Source organism: Neltuma alba, unplaced genomic scaffold (genome assembly GCF_004799145.2).
Source record: "Neltuma alba isolate B1F8T4 unplaced genomic scaffold, ASM479914v2 tig00011646_pilon, whole genome shotgun sequence".
NCBI lineage: Eukaryota > Viridiplantae > Streptophyta > Magnoliopsida > Fabales > Fabaceae > Neltuma > Neltuma alba.
In genome coordinates this window covers 1-27967 of record NW_021636294.1, presented here as the reverse complement: position 1 = coordinate 27967, position 27967 = coordinate 1, and the positions used below count along the sequence as shown (strand labels likewise).

The 27967-nt window shown below is 37.1% G+C and overlaps 4 protein-coding genes and 1 non-coding gene across 5 annotated transcripts; 3 read left to right on the top strand and 2 right to left on the bottom strand.

The window, feature by feature from the left end:
- Positions 1-70: 70 nt before the first annotated feature.
- LOC114716156 (ABC transporter G family member 3-like) lies at positions 71-5482 on the top strand. Its single transcript, XM_028901084.1, has 11 exons — positions 71-575; positions 681-760; positions 1056-1342; positions 1846-2017; positions 2191-2304; positions 2561-2689; positions 3519-3710; positions 3844-3930; positions 4383-4655; positions 4833-4940; positions 5050-5482. Exons 1-11 carry the CDS (start codon positions 104-106, stop codon positions 5305-5307), a joined length of 2172 nt encoding a protein of 723 aa, XP_028756917.1. The 5' UTR covers positions 71-103; the 3' UTR covers positions 5308-5482.
- Positions 5483-9316: 3834 nt separating this feature from the next.
- On the top strand, positions 9317-9838 carry LOC114716161 (auxin-induced protein 6B-like). Its single transcript, XM_028901092.1, has one exon. The coding sequence runs from the start codon at positions 9317-9319 to the stop codon at positions 9740-9742; it is 426 nt and encodes a 141-aa protein (XP_028756925.1). The 3' UTR covers positions 9743-9838.
- A 707-nt stretch (positions 9839-10545) lies between these two features.
- TRNAG-GCC (transfer RNA glycine (anticodon GCC)) lies at positions 10546-10616 on the bottom strand. The gene has a single exon. It is a non-coding gene; the product is annotated as a tRNA-Gly (tRNA).
- Positions 10617-11769: 1153 nt separating this feature from the next.
- On the bottom strand, positions 11770-16059 carry LOC114716164 (ABC transporter F family member 1-like). The gene is made up of 6 exons (XM_028901096.1): positions 15825-16059; positions 15502-15730; positions 14382-14455; positions 14075-14285; positions 13684-13918; positions 11770-13183 (listed from the first exon to the last, which is right to left on the bottom strand). The coding sequence occupies exons 2-6, from the start codon at positions 15721-15723 to the stop codon at positions 12126-12128; spliced, it is 1800 nt and encodes a 599-aa protein (XP_028756929.1). The 5' UTR covers positions 15724-15730; positions 15825-16059; the 3' UTR covers positions 11770-12125.
- A 10112-nt stretch (positions 16060-26171) lies between these two features.
- Positions 26172-27500, top strand: LOC114716173 (monothiol glutaredoxin-S15, mitochondrial-like; the record flags this gene model as incomplete). Its single annotated transcript, XM_028901124.1, is given in 5 exon segments — positions 26172-26266; positions 26657-26723; positions 27241-27269; positions 27272-27318; positions 27411-27500. Coding segments are annotated over 5 exon segments (312 nt in total), but the record flags the coding sequence as incomplete, so codon positions are not given.
- Positions 27501-27967: the final 467 nt, after the last annotated feature.

Sequence of the window (27967 nt, the reverse complement as noted above, 5' to 3'; positions counted from 1 at the left end):
CCTTCCTGCTTGACGCCTTAGCTGTAATCTTACTAAGCTGATAGAAGGTATCCCGCTACATGCAAAATGATGTCTAACATTTGATGCATGGGCATTGAACGTAATGGAAGAAATACAATCTCAATCGGATCATTATAGATCTTCATCTTCATCAGTGAGTAGCCCGGCAAGCAGGGTTCCATCAAGTAACTTCTTCTACCTGCGTAAACCCGGTTCACTCAGACAACCAATCTCGTTTGAGGATTCACCTGAATGGGATGATACTGATATTGACGTTAGGATCGAAGAAGGAGGTGACTCTATTCATGTTGCTACTGCACCAGTTTCCCCTTCTCTTTCAAAGCTCAACAGTGAGTCCTTGCCATCCCCGCATCTACCAGAGGGTGCAGCAGTTCCGCGAAAAGTTGCAGGAGCTTCCGTTGTGTGGAAGGACTTGACTGTTACAATAAAGGGGAAAAGGAAATACTCTGATAAGGTTGTTAAGAGTTCAACTGGCTACGCCTTGCCTGGGACAATGACAGTAATCATGGGTCCAGCTAAATCAGGGAAATCTACACTATTACGGGCTATTGCAGGTTTTGAAGCGTGCTTCCTCTGTCATCGATTAATTGCAATGCATAGTTTTTTTTCCGACGTATATTTGAATAATCAAAATTTAATTGAATTTTTTTATCTGTCAGGAAGGTTGCATCCTTCGGCTAGGATTTATGGTGAAGTGTTTGTGAATGGAGTAAAATCAGACATGCCTTATGGATCATACGTGAGTTCACTATCGCATTGGCTGTTAAGTATTTACTTTTTCCATTGCTTTCAAACCTACAATTCCAACATGATTGAGCAAGTTAGGATTCTGTAGACTATTTCAACTATGAAAGTTTAGAAGCATCTCACCTGAGCTACTAGATTTTGTTTTTTATTGTGGGATGTTTGGTGATTACATGATGCTAGATGTCTGTACTCTGGAGCTTGTTCTCTACCAACTTCTTAATAGCTGTTATATTTTGGTTGCATCGCTAAGGGGATTTTTCATATCAAGTTTGCCTCGTGATTTACAGGGTTACGTGGAGAGAGAAACCACTCTAATTGGAGCCCTCACTGTGCGAGAATTTCTATACTATTCAGCCCTGCTTCAACTTCCTGGTTTCTTTTGTCAAAGAAAGAATGTGGTTGAGGATGCCATTCATGCAATGTCTTTGGGTGATTATGCTAATAAGCTTATTGGTGGACATTGCTACATGAAGGGTCTTGCTAGCGGCGAGAGAAGGCGTGTTAGCATTGCCAGGGAGCTTGTGATGAAACCACATATCTTATTTATAGATGAGCCCCTTTATCATCTTGACAGGTATTTATTTTTTATCTCTGTTTTTATCTGAAAATTCACTCTGATCTAAATCTTTAAGGTGTCTGTCAATAACTCAATATTTTTGTCTCACAATTTTATAAGTAGCCTTTCTACATGCTACACTCAGCAAGGTGTAGGAAACAACAATCTGCATGGATGCTCCATACACTACCTGGAAGCTATTTTAGTTGACACAATATTGCACTCTTTATGGTAGTTTTTTGGTGCGGCCAGATGGTTATAAAAATCATTGTTGTTCAATAAGGGTCTAGGCTACAAAACATGAAATTTCTTTCCATTATCTTCCTTTCTCTTTTGCTGCGAACCCTAGAAAACCTCCTATTCAGCCCTGTCAGATGCCAAGAAAGCTTTTTAGTATACTCACCAGAATCAGTAATAAATGTTGGACCTTTGTTACTCCTCCTGGAATAGAATTGGCCCTTAAACGAACCAGGCCCATCATTTTCTAACACCTTTCTAATAATTTGTTTAATTTTCTGCAGCGTATCAGCTCTGTTGATGATGGTTACATTGAAGAAACTTGCAAGCACTGGTTATACTCTTATTTTCACCATCTATCAGAGTAGCACAGAAGTCTTTGGCCTCTTTGATCGAATCTGTCTGCTTTCAAATGGAAACACACTGTTCTTTGGAGAAACATTAGCGTGTTTGCAGGTAACTTGTCTTTTACCATTATGCTCTTGCACATTAAATATGATTATGAAAAATCCTTTCTACTTTAGTGTGTACAAGATTATAAAAAACCTTATCTTTTTTCCTTTAACCTGCTCTGCCATAAATAGTTTACTTATTGTATCACTGACTGCTGCAATTTTATTCTGATGAAGCACTTCTCAAATGCTGGATTTCCTTGCCCTATCATGCAAAGTCCTACTGATCACTTTCTCCGTGCAATTAATACAGATTTTGACAGGATAATTGCGATGTGCAAAAACTGGCAGGTAATTGTTCCAGAATGTTTTTTGGGCCAACGTTATTCTCCAGTATGCATTTTTCTTTAATTTATGTTAGATTGATTTTATAAGCAGATAATATGTTAATTCTTTAAGAAGAATTTTATATATGTATTGATCTATGCTCATGAGATTATGATTTTTAGCTAAAATCTTCTGATCTATCACAGCATTGTTGCAACCTTAATGACTTTCGGTGGAGGTGGCTGATTTGTTTGTTAATTAATGGTATCGTGATAAACAGGATGACAATGGGGAGTTTTCTTCTGTGAACATGGACACTGCTGTTGCTATACGTACACTTGAAGCAACGTATAAATCATCTGCAGATGCAGCTGCTGTTGAAACTATGACTTTGAAACTTATTGAGAAGGTAGCGGTGCTGTTAATGTTATGATTAAGTTTTTAAGCCTATCAGCTGCGAGCTTTGCCTAATGTTTTATTCATTCTATCTTTTTTACTGTGCGTTCATCATGTTTGTGCTCTGTGGGAACGCAGGACTGATTGAATGTGGCTTGATTTCTCAACTATTTCCTAAATGTGACTATCAAGTAAATGACTTGTGTTCCTTGAAATTTGCCTTATGTATAATTAGAGATAACAAAGTTCATTTTGGTGTAGCATTGCTTCTAAGTGTATGTGCAATCTGCTTTGTTTTTATTGACTTTTTGTTAGCATGGATTTGGAGTTTCATTCCTAATTCTTGCGTCCATCAGTTTTATATTTCCACTTTCCAATTGCCAGTTCCATTCTCTCTGTCGTTATTTTTTTCACTGATTCGTTACGGTGATCTTGTGACCAAATTTAGTGGTGTATTAATAAAATTTTTGCTGGAATCTGAATCAAACTTAAAAGGTCAGAGTAAAAGTCTTACAATTTAGGAGTTGTAGTGACAGAAAAGAATTTAGAAATACTATTGGTGGAACTAAAGGGCAAGAAAGAGGAGTTTCCTCTGTAAGAAAGAGGGGCATAAGTTATGTTCAAGTGTGTTGAAGTTTGTACTTAGGGACGCTCCGCATATGCTAAAGGTTGTGATTATCAACTACTTTATATTTGTTTTTACTTAGCTTGACTTCATCTGGATTTGCACTTCTCACTACACTCTATTATACCAGACTATATGCTGCACTACTGAATTCAAGGGCTACTATTGTGAACGTAGTTGTTATGATTTATTTTTTAAAACATTCTGGGTTTCTCAGGAAGGTCCAGCTCTCAAAAGCAAAGGCAAAGCTAGTAATGCGACTCGAATTGCAGTCTTAACATGGAGATCATTATTAGTTATGTCAAGGGAGTGGAAATATTATTGGCTTCGACTTATTCTTTATACGCTTCTCACACTCTGTATTGGGACTGTGTTTTCTGGTTTGGGCCATTCTCTGTCCTCAGTTGTGGTAAGTCTCGGCATTACAATCGCATTCACTTAAATGGTATTTCTTGTACTTTCTGTTGCCATTTAATTATGTGTTTAATACTTGATACGCACATAAAACGTACAAATTATATTTTATATATCGTACATTGCAGACTAGAGTTGCAGCAATATTTGTATTTGTATCATTCTGCTCCCTTCTAAGCATTGCTGGCGTGCCTGCACTTTTGAAAGAAATCAAGGTAATCCTATTGCCACCATTCCTGCAGAATTTTGCAGCAATTTGAGATTTTCTTTATATGTTTTATATTTTTGATAGAATGAACTCGAATTTGCCATCTGGTGTTTTTTTCGCCCCTTAAAAATAATCTCTACAGTATGGTTTCTTTCTTGCTTTCTTATGATGCATAGAAATACACAGGCACAAATCATACAATGATTCTTTTGGGAATAATTAGGTGCTGGTACTCGTGGATTTTTTCTTCTGGGTTTAGCAAAACAAGCACTTGGTACTTCAAAATTAGAAGGGATTCGGGGAAAGGGAAATATATCATTCGTGCTATTCTATCACCACCACCACATCTTTTGTAGTAGTGGTAGTAGCGGAAACAGCACCCCCCGGGGGGGCCAACGACTGGGGTACTGTTTTATTGAGTTTAAAAGTTGACTGATGAAAGTATATTTTGTTCTGCAGATATATGCCTGTGAAGAATCAAACCGGCACTCTGGTGCATTAGCCTTTTTACTTGGGCAACTCCTCTCCAGCATCCCTTTCCTGTTTCTTATCTCCATTTCATCAAGCCTCGTGTTCTATTTCCTAGTAGGGCTGCGAGATGAGTTTGGCTTGTTGATGTACTTTGTGCTGAACTTTTTCATGTGTCTGTTAGTGAATGAAGGACTTGTGCTAGTCATTGCTTCTCTATGGCAAGATGCCTTCTGGAGTGTTTTGACCCTGCTGTGCATACATGTGAGCTCCATTTCCCACAGAACATTATTTTTTGCCGTAAAGTAATAACAAAATTTTAGGTCATTCAATTGGTAAACGATAATTTTTTTTTTTCCCCATTATTACACCAGAATTTTTTACCTGCCTTCTGATGCAAATTATTCAACTATGTGTCAATACAAACGTATATTGTTTCAGGTGGTCATGATGCTTTCTGCTGGCTATTTTAGAATTCGAAATGCTTTGCCTGGACCAGTGTGGATGTATCCAATATCCTATATATCCTTTCACACATACTCTATTCAGGCAAGTAGCATGATCATGGCTTTTGGAAAAGTTACTTCTAAACAAAGTGAACTAATTTCCCCACTAGAGATGGTCCTTATGGAAGCTAATACTTGTCTTAATGGTGTAGGGCCTACTGGAGAATGAGTACCTGGGAACCTTTTTTGCAGTTGGGCAGGTAAGGAGCATATCTGGGTTTCAAGCTCTACAAAGTGCGTATAACATCTCCCGCGACGGTAATTCCAAGTGGGAGAATTTACTGGTTTTGTTTCTCATGGCAGTTGGTTATCGTATTTTCGTGTTTGTTTCATTACGTTTTTGCGTAGGGCAAAAAACATCCCTCCTTAAAAGTTTTCCATGTAATCGGGATGCAACAAATACAAGATGAGTTACAGTGACTTAAAGCATGTTCCGTTTGTTCACATTGTATAATTCCTCTTCATCTAGCTTTGCCTGTCAACACTAGTTTCATGAACTCATCTCCAAACAATGAAGTGAAAATACCAAGTCACTGATCTGCCAGCGTCCTGCGAGCAAGATTCCCGGTGAACGGGGTTTTACAATCGTTTGGCTTGGTCTATTTGAACTTGGTTTCTAAGGGGTGTATTTGGTAACACCCAAAAAGTTTTTTTTTTTTTTTTACAAATTAAGGCAAATTCCTTCATATATTTATTTCATATACTGTGAAATCACTTTTAAAATTATGGTGGATTTTATTTCCCTTTCCCAAAATAGCTCAATCAGAACTTGCAAATGTGGAAGTCATAAATCGTATCAGCTTCTAACAAAGAATACGACACCAGCAGGTGCAAAGGGCGATGAACACACAAGGGCACGTCAAGTTTCAACGGGCTTGTTATTTTTAGCACTCTGTGATTAATTTATTCCGATCTAAATTATCTCAAGAAGCTTTCTATGCGTGTCACTAAAGCTGTGTGTATGGAAGACTTGGTAGATGAGCTGGAAGCTCATAACAGGGTGAGGAGAAGATATTTAGGAACCAAGTCAGGTTGTTTTGCTTTTTGGGATGTTGAGTAAGGATTGTGATCACTGATCAGAGTGAGATGGGACGAGTAAAAGTGATCTTTTAAGGCCCACATGTTGTAAAAGCGGAACCAGCTCCCGCTCCTCCATTCCTCTCCTGTCTTCTCTGGTGCCTATCCTCTCCCGTTCGCACTCCGCAGTCTTTATCATGCCTTCGCTTTTATATCTTTTTCATTCATTTATCAGGTGCTGGCCACGACACTTGCTCCAGCGCCAGGTTTTCCACCGAGTGTTGGATTGTCCCAAAAGCCAATCACCCCAGCCCCAAAAAACTTTTATACTATCTTTTATCTTTAGTATAAGAACTAGTTTGATATTTAATTTAATTTTAAATATAAAATATTAATTATTTAAAGATAAGAAATAGTAGAATAGAGGTTTATACAAACATGTCAATATTATGCTTGAGCTGTTGTCAGTAAACAACCTGTTGACCCAAAAAATAAGAGAGAGAACACTTAACACTGATTTAAAACAAGTTCTCCCAAGTCCTTTTTTCTTCTCATTTCATTAATCATAATCTCCTCCCATACAAAGGAAGGCAGGTCCAACTTAATACCTCAAAGGCTCGAACAAATCATCCAAATCCATGATCACTCGATTAGACTTGGCCTTTTCAAGTAGATTTTTCTTTTTCTTTTTTTTTGGCCGTTGGTAATGAATTCATAAATCGCACGTTGATTAACCTCGACTGTGAGCTTTACAAGAAGGTTGAGTGCATGTTTGGCAGGGCTTAAATTAGCCCATAAGCTGCTTATTTTGGGCATAAGCCCAATTAGAAATTCTGATGATGTTTGGAAGGGCTTAAAATATATCGGGCTTATTGAAAAATAAGCTGGCTTATCATGGGTTGGAAATAAGCTACGAATAGGAGCTTATTTTGGAGCTTATTGAGGGAGCACAAACTGTGGGCAGAAGCGTTGCCATCATTTAATGTTACAGGTTGGGCGCTGGCTTCGTTGAGGTCGTTTTCCCAATTATACTGGGAAATGTGGTGAGATGCATTATTGGAAAAGAATAACATCGCTTTTGTTAATAAGCAAAAAGATCGTTCATTAGTTGGGTGCCTCTGATAGTCTAATTTTTATTTTTGAATGAAATTTGAAGAACAGACATTCAAAAATTCAGAAAAGTAAAGAAAAATTTCCTGTCACTAATCTCTTAGTCTCTTTATGTAAGAATAATTAATTAGCTAAAATTAGTTTAAAAAATAATTAATCATGTTTCATTTTATCTTTAAAATATTTTTTTATGATTTCTCTAAAATTTTAAGATTTAATTCACTTATTAAATTGTATTTCTTCATATTAAATAATTTCAAATTCATTGTATTATGTAAAATTATTTTTTAACCATGTTTCATTATTTATTAAAACTCACACCCATTTTACTCATTTCACAACCAAACTTACTTTTATTCTATCATAATCCAAACAACCTTTTATCAATATCACTTTTACAAACTAACTTTTAAACTCAAATCCAAACACAATTCAACTTATCCAATTTTACTTTTTCATAAACCCAATTGACAATAAGCTACTTTTCTAATCACTAATCCAAACGGACCCTGAGTTATGTGCATGCGCCGAGACAAGTCACGACAAATAACAACGTAGGCTGGTCAAATCATGTTTCTAAATACCCTTGCTGGGGGATTTGAATAATTGCACTTTCTTCAAACAAACAGAAACACGATTGATATGGCAAGAATAAGACAATGGATAATGTTCCTCAAACACGTCCTTGCTGGCATGTATTCCTCAATCTGCTCTGTCTCTGTATCAAAAATTGAGCTCCGACTTTGAATCTCTTCATCAAAATGGGGACCTCTTCAATAACTGCATGACAAGAACCCAAGAGCAAACTGATTGACAACTTGCATCTATTCATTATACAAAGAAAAACATGAATAAACATCGAACAGTCCAATTCCTTAAGGCCTCCCCATGCACTTTTTTTCTTATTCATGTTTCCTCTTCTTATCCCGGAGAATAATTGCTCGGGACATTTCCAAAGGTTCTTTTTTCTCTTTTGCAACCCCCCAACCCTTCCTTCCTTCTTATCCGCCTAAATATCTTAAAGCTCGATATTCAATCCAGGCGCCAAGGTAGACTCGCGCGTAGGACTCTCTTCTCCCAGTAGAAGCATAGATTACATATGACAATATATAGAAAAATGATGTGAATGTGTCACATTTTTGTGGCCTTCACTAACGTTTTTTCTTTCTTTTTTATGCGAACCAACCACATTTTTACGTGTTCCATGTCATCTATAGGTGGCCCCGAGTACAAACTTTTTCTAGCAAGGCGCTAGTGATTACGAGAGCCCTCGATTAGCCTCTTTTAAGTCTTACAGTTGGGGGAACAGAACTTGTTTTCCTTTTTATTATCAGATTCAGATCATCAAAATACATGGCCACCAGGTCGTGAGTATTTGGACGACGAGATTTTCAGCATAATTATGCGCAAGAACAAACTTTGTAGCACTTTGAACTATTTCATGAACTTTATCATGGTAGATTGCAAAACAGCAGCGTGTTATTTGAGGTTGAAAACAAAAAAGGCTGTCCCTATTTCTTTGGCAAATAATGGTTCAAAATCATAGTCATGGAAAGGGGCTAGCTCAAGCTGTAGAATAATTCAGGAGTGGAACAAACAACTTAACTCAAGGTGGGTGAACACCGCTCGATGTTTGAAACGTACTTTTCTAAGAGCACTTTTATCTTTACGAACCGCAAAAGATCTCATTTTTCCCCTAGTACTTGCTCCTTCACGCTTTCCGGAGAGCGACTATTAAATAGCATTGCTCGTAAGTCCAAAATACCATCGACGCAACGCTGCTCTCGAAAAAAAATGGTGACGTTATTAATTTCGATCAACACGAAGCACATGATCACAGAGCATGCGTACGATAAAATGTCTACGGAAATTCAAAGCTGCTGAATTGGGTAGTCATAGTACATGTATGAATAAAGATACATGTGCACAGAATGAACGTAAATGGAAGCATTAGGTTAGAGGATCAATACTCGGTGAAAACGGTGAATAATTTGGACGAAGGCGGTTGGCTATTGGTTAAAAAAAAAGGCAAATAAAATGAAACAGTAATCGTGGAGTAGAGTTAATAATGTGAGGTAGACATGACTATAGCAGAGAAAGGAGACTTTTCAAGGTAAATTGAAAGCTCGATGACACTCACCAACATGCACTGGTCTCCCTTCTCTCTCACTCCCACGTTGTCCTCTCACATCTTATCTCTGTCTATAAATGCATACCCTAGCCAGTTTTAAAACTCAGAAACACGACCACCTGCTGATATATACACAAATAGTAGCAGAAGTGCAGTGCATGATGGCCAAACTCAGAAATAGCAGCGGTAAAAAGAAAGGTGGGATCGTGAAGCTGAAAGTTGTGGTTGAGAAGATCCAAAAGAAGCTGTTACCGGGTATGAAAGGGAGTTCATATCGAGACGCATGCGAAGAAGAAGAAGGAAGTGAGTCGAGTTATGTCCCAGAAGATGTGAAAGAAGGACATTTTGCGGTGATTGCTGAGGACGGAGAGGAGCCAAGGAGATTTGTTGTGCCACTAAGCTGCTTAACGCACCCATCTTTTTTGAGGCTATTGGAGGAAGCAGCTGAGGAGTATGGGTTTGATCATGAAGGAGCTCTAACAATCCCTTGCAGTCCGAGAGAGCTTGAAAGGATATTGGAGGGACGCTCTGAAAGTGATGCGGTCAGCTGGAATGTCTGTAAACCCATGGTTCAAACCTACTCCTAATCATATTATGTCATTCCAATTTTAATCTAATCTACTTTCTATTGTGAAATGTCTTGTTACGATCACAACTAGCGTGTGTTTCCCGGTGCAATCTAATCTATTTTCTATTGTGAAATTTTTCGTTACCGTCACAACTAGCTTAAGCTTGTGCTTCCCTCTGATGTACGGGAAGCTTATGATTTATTATATTTTAATTGAAGTTAACGAAACAATTCTCACCTAATTGAAGTTAAGTTCCTTTAAATTGAACACTAACTTTAGAAATCAGGTAATACATATGCATAAAATGACTTTATAACACATAATCAGGTAATATATATGGATAAAACAACTCTTTTAATGCAGCCAGGAGGAGAAAATGAAATTGCTATACATTAGTTTGATTTGTATTATAAACTTGCACATAATTACTTAGTCCCACTTGAGGATTTATAACTTGATTATGCATTGGCTTACGCTTTCTCCATCATTCTCTTCGGTATACAAAAGTATAAGGAGCCAAATTACATTATTGCACATCACAATTGTTTTCTCCTCTCATTCACACTAACAAATGCGTTAGAAATATTACAAAGATAATCGAGAGAGATGAGAAAACTGTGGTTTCTGTTTTCCGATTTCTCTGCAGACTCACCGTTACAGTTCCTTCATTTCTCTCAATGAACAAAATGAACATTTACTGCAGCATTGTAAGCCATCACGGGTAACCAGAAAACTCGAGAATGAGCTAAACGTGCACCGACTAGAGGAAGGTATTTTGTGACCTACCGAGCATAGCCTAAATTGGGGAAAAAAAATCCATATGCACCAGCCGGGAATCGAACCCGGGTCTGTACCGTGGCAGGGTACTATTCTACCACTAGACCACTAGTGCTTGTGAGGCTGGACGCCAACAAAATTAATTATAAAAAAACGTGGAAGTGTTGCTTCACGGCAACCAATCAACTTCCACTAACTTGCGCGCGCCAAGCATTCTGAGGCGCACGGTCTAAACTCGTTGGTTTTAATATAGTGACTAACATGAACCCCAATTTGTTAAATTTGTTTTTCATTCGACTGAACACAGGAACCCAAATTTTTTTAAATAGATGCATCTCCACGATATTAGGAGAACCTAATCCACTCAATGATAAAAGAAAACCAGCCCCCCAAAGGAATATTTGGATAAAACCAAATCATAGTTTAGAGAATAGCTTTTGAAGAATAGATTTTATGAAAAAGTGATTTTGAGAAGTGAGAGTGTTTAGATAGTTGTTACTAGAAATACTTTTTATATGTGTAAATTACTAAAAAGGGTATAAGTTAATATGATAATTATATAAGAGATAGATTTTATAATATATTTTGATTTGAAAAAATAAAATTGTTAATAAATTAATTTTTTACTAACATAATTAATAATGTAAAGAATAATATACTTAATAAATAATTAATTTGTGTATATATATTTATAAAAACATAATATTAAAAGAAAAACAAATGCTTAGAACCGACTGGGGAATAAATTAATCATTTGAGGTAGGAAAAAAAACTCTTTTGTCATCCGTATTGGGCCCACAACAAGATTATAATAATTTGAGTCAGGAAGCTACTCTGAAGCGTTTCTGGTGAAACCATAGTTTGGGGGTTCAAAATCATGATTTGCTCCCAAACCATAATTTCACATTTCTGTTTGGTTGATATTTTCCCCAAACCATTGGTTGATATTTTCCCCAAACCATGGTTTGGGAGTGCCTGCCAAAGAGGTCCTTAACCTCAAAAAACTAGTATTTTTATAAAATAATAATTATTATTACAAACACTTCACAAACTAATGTTTTTAATTTTCTACAAATTTTAGCAATTTAAATTCACCTATTTATGTTTATAATAATTTTATAAAATCAAATCTGAACTTCTGAGAGGAGAGCAGATTCACCCAAATTTCTGCCACCTGAGCAAGTACTTTTGATAATTGCCTTTTTCAAAGGGCTCATCGTCATGAACTGAGGTGGTCGGGCCTCATCAAGTAGAAAGAGCTCTACTACTATACTCGGTAAAATATTCAATTTATATATTATAAGCCGCATACAGAAGATTCAGATAGGCATTAATAACTACCATAATGAATGACAACCCGTGATCCATAAATCTGGTCAATAACCAAAGCCACTTAATTAAGAACAACCAGAACTTTAAAATGAAAATAGCACCAATCTAATTCGCAGGTGAAGGCATCCATCCCAGTTTTAAGAATGACCCGGGTATGAACCAATTTTGCCACTTAACTCGAGTTTTATCACCCGACAAAATCCAACTCAAGCGGCAACACCCACTATTAGTGACGTAAGTACTCGAACCTTGTAATATATCCGCTACCAATCGTGTAGTCCCACTATCTGCTTCAATCAGATAAACCTGCCTTTGCCCTTAGATGCTCCTTGAATTGCATAATATCACCCTCCCATCTGGTCACAGCTTGATCTGCGCAAACCCATATCTCATGGGCCACCTGATTTATGAGCCTAAAATCGTGACTAACAAGCACCATTCCCCCATCCCATTCATTCAATGCCTCAGCCAAAGAGTCAATTGTCTCAATATCCAAATGGTTAGTCGGTTCATCCAGGAGCAGCAAGTGAGGCTGCCTCCAAGCTAACCAAGCAAAAATTACCCGGCTCCTCTGCCCATCTGATAAATTCTTCATAGGCATGATCTGGGCTTTCCCTGAAAGTCCAAACTTCCCAATAGCTGCCCTCATTTTCTCTTCCTCGTTTCCAGGATACTCTTTTATCATAAACTGGAGGGCAGACATTTCCATGTCTAGCTTTTCAGCCAAGTGCTGATGAAATTGGGCTATTCGAAGATGGTTATGTCGTCGGACCATGCCATCAGTAGGAACCAGATCCCCAGTCATTAGCTTCAGCAGCGTACTCTTCCCAGCTCCATTGGGCCCAACAAGTGCAATCCTAGAGTCTAAGTCCACCCCAAAGTCAAGATTCCTGTAGATAAGATTATCCGGGGTGTAACCGAAAGTCACCTCAACAAACTGAAGTACTGGTGGGGGAAGCTTTCCCACATCAGCAAAGCGGAATACCAAGACTTTGTCTTTGACAACCTTCTCGGTAAGTCCACCACGTTCCATTTTTGCCAGTGTTTTCTCTTTACTCTGTGCTTGGCGAGCTAGCTTAGCAGATCCATGCCCAAATCGAGCAATATATTCCTTCATTGAAGCAATTTGTTCCTGTTCCCACTTGTACTGCTTCATCTGGTTTTCTTCCAATTCAGCACGCGTCTGAACATATTGATCATAGTTACCAGTGTAGGGCTTCAGCTTTCTGCTTTGCATGTGGATGATGTTTGTGCAAACCCCATTGAGAAAATCTTGAGAGTGTGAAACAACCACCAGAATGCGATCAAACTTTTTCAGATTTTCCTCCAGCCATACACATGCTTCCAGATCTGCAAATAAATCAAAACTACATAGTCATTCCTGAAACCATGCAGATATATATATATATATATATATATATATATAAAAGCAGAAACATTGATGCCAGCTAGAAACATGCCAAACAAATATAGAGATTCAATTTTGATTTCAAAGCACAGCAAGTAGGAGACCTAGCTTTCAGCATAACTATTTCATTTCAGTTGCATTGGAAAAAATGAACACAACATACAGGGAGACAATGATTCAAATAACCACGCATGACAGAATGAGGGTAAGAAACTAGCAATCAGGTAATAAAAACCCAGAAGATATCCAAAATTTACACTAAGCATATACAGATATACTATATCCTTTCATTTGATAGAGACATAATTGACGCTACTAAGGCATCAAAAGAATGTTTAATCAAAATCAACAGTGTCAACACCACATGCTCAATCGATGCCTTGCAAATCCCACATTAACAACACCTACTAGTCATAAATAAACAAGGGTGCAGACCAGATACCTAGATGATTAGTTGGTTCATCAAGTAAAAGAATGGTTGGGTTCATAAATAAAGCACGTGCTAAAGCTATCCTCATTCTCCAACCACCAGAAAAATCACGCGTCTTCTTTGCCTGCATCTGCTTGTTAAAACCAAGCCCATGTAAAATTTCAGCAGCACGCTTTTCTGCAGTTGATGCATCCATAGCTTCCAATCGTTCATAAACACGTTCAAGGCTTTCACCACCTCCATCATCCTAGAGCATTTGACCAAAAAAAAAAAAAAGAACGAAAGAACCGTTCTTTAATAAGTTGGCATATCCAAACAACCTCCCCCCCCCCCCAAAAAAAAAAAGGAAAGAAGCATGCAATAGGAAATTTAGATGTTTTGCCACTTAAACACATCCACACACCTGTGCCGCCAAAGTTTCAGCTTCTTTCTCCAATTTCAACCTTTCTTCATCACAGCTTATGACAGCCTCCAATGCAGACATGTCAGAAGCATCAATTTCTCGAGTAAGGTGATAAATATCCATGTGATCAGGAATTGGAAGCTCCCGACAACCTAATGCCGTAAGGAGAGTAGACTTTCCACACCCATTTAATCCAAGGAGACCATAGCGTCTGCAAAGCATCATGAAAAAATTATGATCATCAATAACAATCATATGTATAGTTGGTAGCATTTTAATTCAAGATAGATCAGTGACAACTACGAACCTTCCATAATTTAGCTCCAACTCAGAATCAACTATGAGATCATGTCCATGAAAAGTAACTGATAGAGACTCTATCTGTCAGCATGAAACAAATAAGCTCATCAATATGAGGCCGACCATTACAGCATTAACAATTAACAAAATTAGCTGTAATTGGTGCATCACAATCCAGAGCATTTCTTTAATCGCACCACTATTACCCACCACCATTCCCCCCCCCCCAAAAAAGAAGTCGAATTGTGAATAGAGATGAAGGTTGCTTTCCAATTTTAATTGAAACCCTTAGTTTTGATTTGCTTTATGCTTCTCTTACAATCTGTCATCAACATCGTATTTTGTGAGCAACATCTCTATAAGACTCGATTTTTCCTTTATGTCATTTGGATTTTCATGTATTAATTGGTTCATATAATATATATAGATATATATATTTATATAAACACATGCCATACCCGTCTCAGTGCCTCTTAGATTGCAACATGGTAGAATGACCAGGCTACAGACCCAGCAGCTCAGCTAGGTGCACCCGAGCTAGAAAAAATAAGCTAAAAATAAGAGTTGCTAGATTGGGAATGTGAAGAACAATTCAGAAAACCTGTATTATCAAGATGAAGAAACTGTGGAACCTAAATGGATGCTTCCTGTCCCAGATATAACTATAACTCACCAGAATAAAGATGGAAAGCAAATGTGTGGGACACATCATAATAATTTTTGCATTCTGGGCAAAGATGAATCATTATATTGATACTGCGAAAAAGGCTCCCATATCTTCAATTACTAGATTATCTGAGTAAGTTCATCTTCCTACACCTTAAGGTGTTTATTCACTTTCTCACCGCTTTAAAAGTTGGCATGCTCTGCCCCTCCAACAAGTAAATAATCCATCTAATTAATTAATAAATAATAATAATACTCTATCTTGCGTTACTAGCAAAACGTCAACACCAGCAGTAACTTTCCTTTCCTCAACATACATAAAGATTCACATGCCTGCCAACTAGTCACTTATAAGCAGAGGTCCTTCTTTATATAACTGAGGAAATCGTCCAAAAGGGAACAATAAATGACGCAATTGTTCCTATTAAATTATTCTTGAGAATAACAAATAAACAACTCACCCGAATATCCCTCGAAAGAGGATGCGAACAGAGGACGCCGGTGCACGTACGATCGGATATCTGGATTTCACCAATTCCATTGGCAAGCTTATTGGCAGCCTTCTGAGCCTCCGATGCCGCCGCTTTCGATGAAGCTGCCGCGGCGGCGGCCTTCCCTCCTCTCTTCGCAGCAGCGGCGGCCTTCTTCTGCGCTGCCTTCTTCTTACTCGCGTCCGACACCATCCTTAACCTGCGCAAGCAGCAGAGCCACACCGTGAACAATACGGCAAAAATAAAGAATAACAATAGCAAAAACAAAACCTGTCAGTATAAAATCAGAATACCTTGGGGAAGCGAGGGGTGAAAGGAGATCGGGGAGATGATAAATAAAAGAAAGTTGGATTAGATCTAGGGTTTGGAGGCAGTGCGTGCGTGGGCGAGGAATGGAGAACAAAAACCTCCTAGGCTGGAGGCTGGGAGGATAACAATATATAGAGGCGAGGGATTACACGTGTCCCGGCGCAAGCGAAGTCCGAGTCGGGGCACTATGATTGCGTATCCGAGTGAGACTCAGACCAGAGGAGTGAATTTCTCTCCGAATCAAGCACTCTCGAGAGGGCGGTGGCTGGCTAAAATATCAGACCTAATGTTACGCAACAACCACACCAGTGGCGGCTGGAGCCTCGTCATCATTGCCACTACGACGTCGTTACGCTCAAAAATGGGTTTAGGGCTTTAGGCCCAAGCGACAAGAGGTTAAATTTCAGCTCATTTTAAGAGCTGCCTTTTAAAAAGAACCTAAATTAAAGGGCCCAGACATTGAAGGAGGAGTCCCTGCGGTTCATAGATGTTTTAGACCCAGATTTATAAGCTCCCTCTATGAAAAAGCAAACAGACCACCAACAAAATGTTGTCACTGTGAGGGCCAACCCTCATCATCACATGGTTTGGGCTCCAAATTGTCACGTACGTTGTCTTACAGGTGGGCTAGGGCCAACTGTTCAATAACCCAAAACAATGACAACTCTTTACATTATATTTGACTTGACAGAAAGGAGGGGAGATAAAGGATTTTAATGGAGGGAAAGGAAGAGGAGGATAGCTATAGAGGGAAAGCGAGGGGAGGGGAGGGGTTTTAATAAAGGAAAAGAAAGGGGAGAAATTGTAATGATAACTTATTTGGTTTGAAAGGGAAGGGAGGGGAGGGGGAGGGGAGGGGAGCTAATCATAATTTGACTATTTTAATCTTATAAAATTAAAATAAAAGTTCTCACTTTTTTATTTTGTCAAGATAGAAATATGTATAATATAATTTACCAACTTTGACTTGCCATAATACAAATTATTTATGATTACTTGTTATTTGAACAATAATTAAAGAATAACAAGAATTATAATATTTTTAATTAGTTTGGGATGTCTAATTTAATATCATAATAGCATATATGTGCAATAAAAGGAATAGGAGTGGAATGAGAACTACCTAGTAAATTATAATTTAACAAGATCTATATGTGATCAAGGGTCTCTCACTGCTACACTAGTGATAGTATCACATATATGGGTCTCTTTTGTGTCTAATGTGCATCTGAAAAAATATTTTGTGAAACTATACCCATAATTATTATTGGAAAAAATTTATAAATATGTGAGGTTTTTCTTTTCCTTCAATGTGAGAGACAATCCAAACCTATAACAAGCTTAAAAGCGTTGCTTCCTATAATAAACTCGTAAAAACGAGAAGCATCTATAAACAAATCTTTGAAACAAGCCTACAATCCCCCTAGCAAACAATTTAGCCAGCAAAGAAGACAGATAAATTCTATTGGTTTGCCTGATTTGATCCTTTTATCTTCTATAAGAAGCATGTCAAACTTTTTCAGCTACTTACACGAAGAGCGAAAACCCAGAGAGTAATAAAATCTTTTTGGACTTTTTTGACAATGGACTTCACGAGCTTCAAAGAAAAGTCATATAGAAATGTCATTATTTTCTTTCTTATTGCAGCCTATATATACAAATAGAAAAGTCAAAGAACACGCAACTAAAAAATAAGAGGGTTGAGTAATGAAGCCTAGAAGAAGACAAAGATTGATAGACTCACAATTGGGTGGCGGCACCTTCTTGGGGTGTGAGCATAAGAGGGTTGAAAACTCTAAAAGGCAAGAAAGGAATTAAAATATTTTACTTAAGTTAATTTAGGAAGATAAAATTTTATCTCTTATCACCTCTCTAAAAAACCCCATTTTTAGAGGGGGGAGGCTAGAAGGGAAAAAGAGGGGAGAAGAGCCCCTCCCCTCTTTAAAAAATAACTTAACCAAACAAAGAGAGGGGAGCAACTCTCCTCCCTTCCTAAAAAAGTACACCAGCCAAACAAGGAGATGGGAGCAACTTCCCTCCCTTCCCCTCCAAAAACCCCTTACCAAATATAGTGTTAGGGTTTGTTGGTTCAATGGATGAGGGGAGGTGAGGTGAATTAAGGGGAGGGGAGGAGAGGGGAGGAGAGGGGAAGTTATGAATTTTGTTTAGTTGGAGGGAAAGAGAGTAGATGAGAGATTTCTTGTTTGGTTTAGGAGGAAAAGGGATGAGAGCTAATTATAAGTTGACAAATATATCCCTATCTCTTTATTTAAACTTCTTTATTATTTTATTACAATATTTATATCATAATTATTATTTTCTAATTTGTGAGTATTAAAAAATCGGATACCTTGAGATATAACAAATAGATTATAAATAATCATATATCAAAATAAATGTCAATAAAAAATATATATTATAATCTTTAGCATATTTTATAAATTATAAATAAATTTATGCTACAAGTTTTAAACTATTCTATTCTTAATTATATAACGTGCGCAATCTCATATGCTTAATTAGATAATACACAGAGTTTTGTGTAAAAAATGAAATTGAATTAAAATAGGTATATAGGGACACACTTATTAGCGAATTTCGTGATTGATAATATCATTTTAATAGATCTCAACGACTTTAACTCATATAAACCAATAAAGAATAGTTTTACATAGAATAAATGAATAAAAAACACCGATAATGATGAAAAGATAAATGAGGTGGGGGATTAGACAAGAGGAAAAGACGGGAAAGATTAATAGCAAATAGCATAGAAAATAATGAAACCAAAGAAAGAAAATATGCAAGAAAAAAAAATATCTGAGGAGTGAAAAAAATCCGTAGAAGAATAGTAGATGCTGGGAAAAAAAAAGAGGCAAAGAGTGAAAAAAAAATTACTGAAAAGGAGAAACTTAGAGTATTTAAAACTAACATGAGTAATTTAGTTAAGGTGAGACACAATATTTCTCTTGCCTCCATTTTTCTGAACTAGACGCAATCTCTTCTCCCCGTCCTCCCCTACCCCCAAAAACTTCCAACCAAGCAGTGCGTTAAGCACTTGAAGCCAAGGGATCTCATCCCCAATCAAATATACTACTACTACTCGTTTTTAATTATAAGACTCGTTTTATAATATAAATTACAATATAAATAAGTCTTATATTTAGAACAGAAAGAATAGTTTGTTTTGTGAATCGACAGCGCATAAAAAAAAGGAGAAAATTCACCCGCATGTGAGTTTTATATACAACCAAATAAATAATGGGAGTTGGGCCCATGAAAGGGGAAAGTCTTTCGCATGGCAAACCCAATTCAAATCTCTACTGAAAAAAGTGTCTACATTTAGCGCTCAACAATGTATTGAATAAAATTACATCTAATAGAAGAATATCATTGTTTAACGGGAAAAAATATAGATCCCAAGAAGAGGAATTTCCTTGTGTAAATGTAGAAAGGTCAACAAAGGAAATGGGAAGAATAATGAGCTTAATGAGGACGCCAACCTCCTCCGCCGTTACCGGACACCTAATAACCAGACCTGGATGTTTATGTTGGCATCGTAGCATCCATAACATGCAACACGTACGCTACTCATTTTGGGGCTTTGATGTTATTTTGACGTACAATCCCAGCAGTTACAATACCTAGCTACATTTCATTGTTACCTGCAGATGCTACCATACGCTACTATTTATATGTATATTTCATCACATTATACTAAACTTTTTGTTAGCATAAATATCATATCCAAGCTTACATAATATACACTACAAATCATTCTGTGAGACTATGGGAACTTTCACATGCTGAGATAGACCATAATGCATGGAAGCAGAGATTTTATTCCAGTATATGTGTAAGTAATGCGAGAATGATGCCGCTAGTATCAGTTACTTTTTATTTTATTTGTGCAAGGCTTGTTATTTACATTATTTGTAAGGGGGCAGCCAATACAGTACGAAGGCTGGCTGTGGTCTGTAGCCCTGTCCGTAGTCAAGATTAAAAATGATTGACTGCAGTAATTAACTAGATGTATTCAACCTAAATCATTTAAAGCTACATTAGCATTATCGTTGAGTTAATTATTAGTAGATTATAAATTAAACTGAGTCATTTTCAACTAGTGAAAATCTCGACTAGACTTAATTAGAGGCGCTAATAGTAATATTCATGGTTTAATGGTCAGGATGATCAAATCCACCTCATTTATCTAAATATTGAAAGGCATGAACACGCTGGCAGTTCTATACATATTACGTTGAGTGAGTTTTTATCGAAGTTTTAAACTGAAACATACAATAGGACGCCATAATTGGTCTGCGTTCTCACATGCATGGAGAAGATACAAGTCTTTTCATCTTCGCTAATCATAATATGTTTTAAAGAGGTTTAAATGATAAATAAAAGCTACCGGAAACTAGTTGTCGGTTATAAATGGTAGGCAGAGGCAAAGTAAAAGTTGCGAATTCAGGGATGATGGTTGAGAGCCATTCAATTTTGAGGTCAGGTCGGGACCTACCATCGCAACAGTACTGAAATATGATTACCCTCCAAGGCTTCTTATAAATATTTTATCGATGTTACCTCACATTTTTTGAACCAACGATTTTGACCACAACATAAAATAACTAAATTTAGACCTTTAGGAGTCATCAACAATTCAACATCATGATATGAGATGTTGCTTTATATTTTAAACATTTATGTAAATGTCAAGAGCATCCGTATATATATATTTACGAAGGGTAATTATATAAATACCTTGTCTATAAAAAAAAAAAAGGATATTTGTGCTCGTTCATGAGCGATGAGTTTATGGGGACAACATGAAATATACGATTTTTTTTAAAAAAAATATATCTAAAAAGAACTATTTGAGATTGATATTATTTGAATTTTTTTATATAAAATTTCCCCCTTTGTATTATATACAATAAATTAATACTGTGGTTGTTGGGAAAAAAATTAATAGTGATTAAAAAGTTCATATTCAAACTTGAGAAGTCAGGGACCCCACGCTAAAACCATGCTCGCTTCACCATTTCTTTTCCTTTTATATTCATTTGATATGAAAAGAGTACTTGGTTTTTAATTATTAAAAAGGGATCAAAGATGGAAGGATAGGTAAATGAGAACAAATAAATCCAATTCCATCAGTGTGATGTCGTCTCTATCAATTATGCACTTATCGTTTGTCCCCCACCAGGCACTTAGGGCTTTGTTCATTGGAACTGATTTGTTCCCCTCTTCAATTATCCACAAGCTAAGCACTACAAACAACAATCGAGCTTTTTTGTGGTGAAATTAGCATGGATTAGATGCGCTCTATTATAAGTCAAGAATTTCATACGACGAGGATAAAATATCCAAAATAATTGATGACATTTGAAAAGTTGATATATATACTCAATTATTGACAAGAATATGGAAACCATTTTAATTACGAAGTTCAACAACTTTAGGGGATGGGATCGTAAATTTGTCGACCCCGGCCAGTTGCGCTGATATGGTCAAAGCAATACTACACCATAAGCTGAGTTGCACAATTTTTTTCCTGTCACTCGCCCATCTAATATATCTACATATAGAGTCCAACACGCAGTCACAATTAAACATGAGGCTGTGTCTTGGGTTGGAGTTAATTAAGAATTAATGAAGAGAAGAGGAGGATTAATTAGGCAAGCCCATGGACAGGCTAGCTTTTTGTGTATATATGCGTCCTTGTCATCGCTCTCGTCGAGGAAGACTTGAATCATTCGCGGACGGGCCCTCACTTAATTTCCCTCGATTCTCCGAAAACCACACGTACAGCATTACATTGTCTTTTCAAGTGAAGATTCAATTCCACGCGCCACGTGGCCGCCTTCCATTAGCGGGGACGTCTAATCCCACGTGCTTGACAAGGCTCCGTCACGTGGCCATAGACCAGCTGGTTTGCCGGTTTGTGTGGCAGACATGAGCATGCTTAGCTCTTTCCGACTTTTGATTCCAGAAAAAGGAAAAAAAAAAAAAAAAAAGAAACAGAGAGAGAGAGAGAGAAATAATAATGGAGGTCTTGAAATCCTTATCCGCTCCTATAGTCCAATGTTTAACAGCAATGCTGCCTTCTCCATCCAATTCTCAACCTCATATGTTCCATAATTACTAGGAATGTCCCAACACATAATATGCTTTTAAGATAAAACGTAGCTGCACATGAAGTGGTCCAGACTCTTTCGAGTTCTTCATGGTGAGGAAAGAACTCGGACACCTACCCTATAAATAACTCTCATATATATCTAATACTTGTGCCTTCTCAGTTCTCAGACACAACTCCCTCCTCTTGTATCTACATTATTGCTTCTCCACACATATTGCCTTTGCCTGCTTCCGGCCGCCAGCACCGGATTCCTGCCGACATGTCGCCTTTATCTGCATTTGCACCTGCACTTTATCACTTTTTGTTCTCTTTCTGCAATTTTGAACCTCCCCTTGCCATAGGGATGCATGAGGAAGAAGGTATAGGATTTTGGGAAAGACCAAAGCACGAGGTGCAGGTGCATCTGCAGGTGAATGCCATCTCGGCTACCATATTTATAACTTTTCTCTGGTCTGAACTGAACTACATGTACAAATCTTTGGATGTTTTCAAGTTTTTGGCAGAAGCCGGAAACCCCAGACCGTACGGCCCTCTTCATCCGGATTGACTCGATTTCAAATTGGCCTCTTCAGGTTCTCAAGTCTCCCCCTCCATCTTATTTTCTGCTTACCGCAATTTATATAACTTACGCTGTCGTTTCTGCGTGTGACTTCCTATTCGAGCTGTGGGCTGGCGAGTGAAAGGAAAGTACTTTCGCCACCGAGCCACAAGTTGAATGGCCCATTATTATTTGCTACTTTTGTATATGCAAGTGCAGATCCAGATCCACATATGGAGCTGGCGCTGAAGTTTGTGTTTTATGTTCACCTCAAATTTTGATCCAGAGGGTAAGTCTTAATTATTAAGTACATAACTGCTAATGTTCTCTCTACACAAGGGGTGGTTTAATTAATTAATCCAAGGGCAAATATAATCATGAGGAAAGTTATGCCTGCAGAAGATAGTGAATGGTAGGGATCTAATAACGGATTTTAGGACCTCGGCAAAAGGAGAATACTACTAAAATTCATAGTTCTGCGATTGATTGATCTGAGTTGTCTTCCTTGCGATATCGATCTGTGCTTTGTTCATGAAAGCGACTGAAGTACAATGTTTTAGCTAGCAACTTGGTGGTGTTTGTTAGAGAGGCTTTATGACAAGTGGCAGCACCCGTAGCATATATTTGATTATTTTCACAAGACAAACTATGGGAAATGAACCCTGGGTTTCCTCCTCTTGTCTTCTTCTCTTGTTTTTCTAATGAGTCCTTAGTTGTTTAGTTTTCTTTTAGCCAGCTCTTGTAACGACAATTAATAAGATCGATTTGCCTTGGTAACGGATTCGGACAATCATGAAGATTGAGTTGTGTTTCTATAATTGGGATGGCCTTTGAGATTTGAATCTGCATCTTTCATTCTTCTTCTCAGCCCCAGAAAGGAAGAAGGAATTAAACCAATGCTGAAAGTGCTAACACTAAAATGATAAATAATAAATACATATTACACGGAGCACGGACAGACTTTATGGCTAAAGAGGTAAGGCATCATTAAGGTTTTGTATGTATTGATTTTGAACATTGAAAATGCTTCCAAGTTCTAAAACAGCGAGAGACGACATTTAATGGCAGCTCTGGGACTTTGGCTTGCGTCTAGAAGACCATATAACAATAAAAATAAATACTAACATATTGGCTTACTTTCATTTTCTAACACCGGGAGCCACGAAAGTAACATTACATACTGCAAATAGCTGGGACAAGTTTAATTTTATAATTCTGTTTGGTACAAACCATTGAAAATGAAGGATATAGATTATGATTATAATTGAAAAAAAATTTATTCAAAGAGAGTTTAACATAAGAGATTACTTATTACATGAGATTAGACAAACTCATATATGTGGGAGTGGAAAATACTATAGAAGGAAGTGATATGTCCCAATTTTACCTTTATGAGTTTGTCTAACCTCATGTAATAGATAATGATTCATGCTAAATATTTTTTAGTGATTTTTCTCAATTACAATCTCAGTTCTTATTTTTTATTTTTAATGTTTTTGTACCAAATAGGACTCATGCATTTAATGGCCACGCACTGCGGTATACTGGCGGCTAAGAGCTGGCTGAATTGGTTAACTGCGGATATTGGTACCAATTAATTCGAGAGTGTGTTCAATAATCGTATCGTTCAGATAGGTACAGGTTCACAGAATATAAAGTAAAGACATTCTTCAGATTTCAAAGGGCAGTCAGCTTACAAATAGTAGTCAAATGTTAACTTGATACATATAACTGATCCAGTCCAGGCGCCAAAACCGATTACATTTTAAATCTTGTTGGTCGATGATTTCCAAGCAGTAGTGGTTAGTTAAACTTCAATTGCAGAACAATCAAAACAGAAGATTTTGTTCTAAGTATGTCTATCTAATTAATTCGTCAAAGGAAAAAAGGCACACGCAGGCATATTTAAAAACAAAACGAAAGAAAATAACTTATTCGTGCGTTTAGTTATAACTACACACACACAACGGAAAAGAAAGGAAGTATAAAATCTCTACTTTCTTGTCGCATAGATCAGTACTCTAATTGGCTCCTCTATATGTGTCTCTATATAAATAAGCTACACTGGAGACACACACATAACGGCTCCTTGAATTCGAAACATATATAAAAGGGATAAAGAAAATTCTTTTAAATAGTTTGATATATCATATTTTGAGGGGGAAAAAAAGTGACTTTCAATTGGATGTAGGACAAGAGCTTTGCAGAGATTATTTTCTGCCCTTCTCTTCTTTATATTTATATGTTGAATTCGATTCTGATTTTTTGAAGTTTTGACGGACCAAATCATACTACGGTTGATTGAGACTTGATCATCAATGCTTTCAACTCTTAACCTTTTATCTTATACTTTTACTCAAATCACCCAATACTGTTTTCTCATTCGGAAATACTACTATTGAATTTAAAAAGTTCTAAAATTTAGCCGCATTAAAATTAGTTCTTTTCTGTAAAGGCATTAAAATTAATTCTTGGACGGGATATCTACTCCCCCTATTCTGGGTGTATCTTCAAAGTAAAACTGAGATCATAGCATTTCATTGCCAGCAAAACAAAATATCAATATAAAAGTTGTGTCCCTTCGGGGATATCCGATATAAAAGTTATGAAATACTACCTTCAGTCCTAAATATAAGAGCGAGTTAACTAATTTGAGTAAATTAAGAAAACAAGTTAAGTTAGTTATTTGTAATAAATAGGTGTTATCTTTCCAAACATATCATTGCTAATCAAGTTTGTTGGTTAGAACTATTATTATTAAGGACTTGAAAAAAATGAATAAATATGAGAGGTAAAATGGATTGGGATCTTATATCTAAATCAAAATAAAAATCAAACTAAATTTTATATTAAGGATCGGACAGAGTAATAAATAATAAAATACGGGAAAAAAAACTCCTTTACAGTTTCTCACCACACTGGGCCTGGAAATGTTATTGGCCGACTGTTAACTCCCCGGCGCCTTGAACAAAAGGTGGGAGTTCCTTCTCCCTCCGTTTCTTGCCGAACCAAACGAAGAACCTCCAATTTTCGCGGCACGCCACCAAGAAGATCCGTCATTATAACAGAGCAGTTCCATGGTGAAGCAAATTACAAAAGTTCTCTTGAATTCAATTTCAGCTCTTCCCGCCACCCGCTTTAATAGAGTTGTAAGTCTATCTTTCTTTATTTTCACAGTCATTAACTTTCCCGTTTGAAGCCTACGGCGATCATAAAATTGCAACTCTCTTTACGTTTCGAAAGATATCAACTTTCATGTTTCTTCTTATTCAGAGCTATGACAATTAATTTGGGAATGATTGACGAAGTATATCTTACTGATGAATTTGCCAATTCCCCCCCCCCCCGGGGGGGATTTTGGCAGTACTTTACTTAAGGGACATCTGGTGTGTCATTCAGCGTCATAATATATTTTCCCATCACTATTATGTTGAAAACTGATTCAGATTAGTTCAAGTGTTTGCCATAATGGTTTGAGATACTCAACTTCAGTGCCAGATGGTCCTGCGTCTCATGAAGATTTAAAAAGCGTTGTGGAGAAGGTATCGATAGATTCGCTCACTAGACTCTATCATGTTCATGAGGCACAATTCAGTTTAGTCCTTGTTAAACTCAGTCAAAGTTGGTTGATCGAGTCGGTTTTTGTACGGATATCAAGGATAATTCTGTGATGATTTATATGAAGGGGTTGCCTGATATGCCTCGTTGTGGGTTTAGCTCACTTGCCGTTCGAGTATTAAAAGTATACGGTAATCATTTTTTTTTGATTGCTTTCGTCTCAGATACCGAAGTTATATTTGTGTCGGATCATGGTAGTTCGAGACTAATGCCTTGGAAGAAAGATTGTCCTTTTATTTAGTTATTAAACGAAAAACCGGAGTTTTTAGTTTACCAGTAATCCTGGAGAGAGATATGCATGCCAGTGCTTTAAACTACGTTGATGGAATTCATTCATTTTTTTTTTGTAATTAAATAAATAAAAGGACAATCTTTCCATGGAGTTGTTATAATCTTATATATAACATAGAAACTCTGACAAATATTCGTATTTTCTCAAATTTCATGCAATGCATGGCATCCATATTGCTTATCTTTCTATCGTGGTCATTTTTTTCTTAACATGATTGTGAGCCTTGCAGATGTTCCTTTCAGTGCTAGAAATATTTTGGAGAATCCAGAGCTGAAAAATGCTGTAAAATCCGTCAGGTATTTTCCGATCTATAAGTTGTTAAAGTCTCATGGCGGGTCTTAATTGCTGCCTTAGAAGCTTCAGATCTTCAGGGCGATTTTGATCACTTGGTCTGTTTTAAATCATAACAAGTATCGCACTTCCTTGGCATGTTTTTTTCTCTGGATATCTATTGCATCTGTCAGATTGAAGGAATGTATAGTTGATATTGTGCAGCCTCTCGCCTTCATGGATGGATGAGTGTGATTAACCATCTGCAAGATTTATGAATTCATGTCCGTCATAGGAAAATGTGCTTTTCTGCAGGCTTTACTATGCTTTTACCGTCCAGAGTTAGGCCTATTGCAGTGTTCAGATTTTTGAATATCTCTAGTTTCTCACCATTCGTATAGGAATTTTCCCTATATGCCAGCAGAAGGTTGCCGCGTAAAAAATGGTCTCAATTAATCATAACTAATGTTTCCTTATTGATTTAACAAGTGAACATAAGTTATGCAAATTGGCTAGTTATGACTTTGACTCTCGCTTCTGCAGCAACTGGCCAACTTTTCCCCAAATATTCATCAGGGAGAATTTATTGGGGGTTCGGATATTGTTCTCAATATGCACCAGGTTACTTCTTTAAGTTTGGAACTTCCCTGCTTTTTATGCTCGTTTTGCCTTCCAGATTCCGAATTTCTAATATGATGGTTTTGAATCCGCAGACTGGTGAACTAAAGGAAAACTCAAAGATGTTGCAACAAAGCAAGAGTAGTCCTAGTAAGCTGATTGGTGGAAGGAGCCACCTAGACTATGTATAGTAAAATTACTGACTGAGGATGACAGAGAAGGAAGATGGTCGTGTCAACTTCTAGTTGTTATTAGAGCTGAAAAATAAGGCTCTTGAGAGTGTTCTTCGTGCGGCCAAGGTAAATGAATGAAATGTACCATTTTACGTTTGTACATCTGAAGAAACATAAGAATCAGGAGTGGAAAGAGCCAATGCACATTGTTTCAGGTTTTGTTGGATTCACACTAGATATTGCTTACGGTTTAAGACAATGGTTTGCAAGTTGAGTAGAAGCAAATTTTGCTCAAGGGCACATTTGTACTTTTTTGTTTCTGCAAATGCCTTGGCCTGGTTTCAGATCATATCAAAATTTCTTTTACATATGGCTAAATATATTAATACAAGCACGAATCAGTGAACACTGTTAGCATGAATAAGAACAGGTAAATAATCTCGATGCATCTTGTTATCATCTCAAATTTACAGAGAATA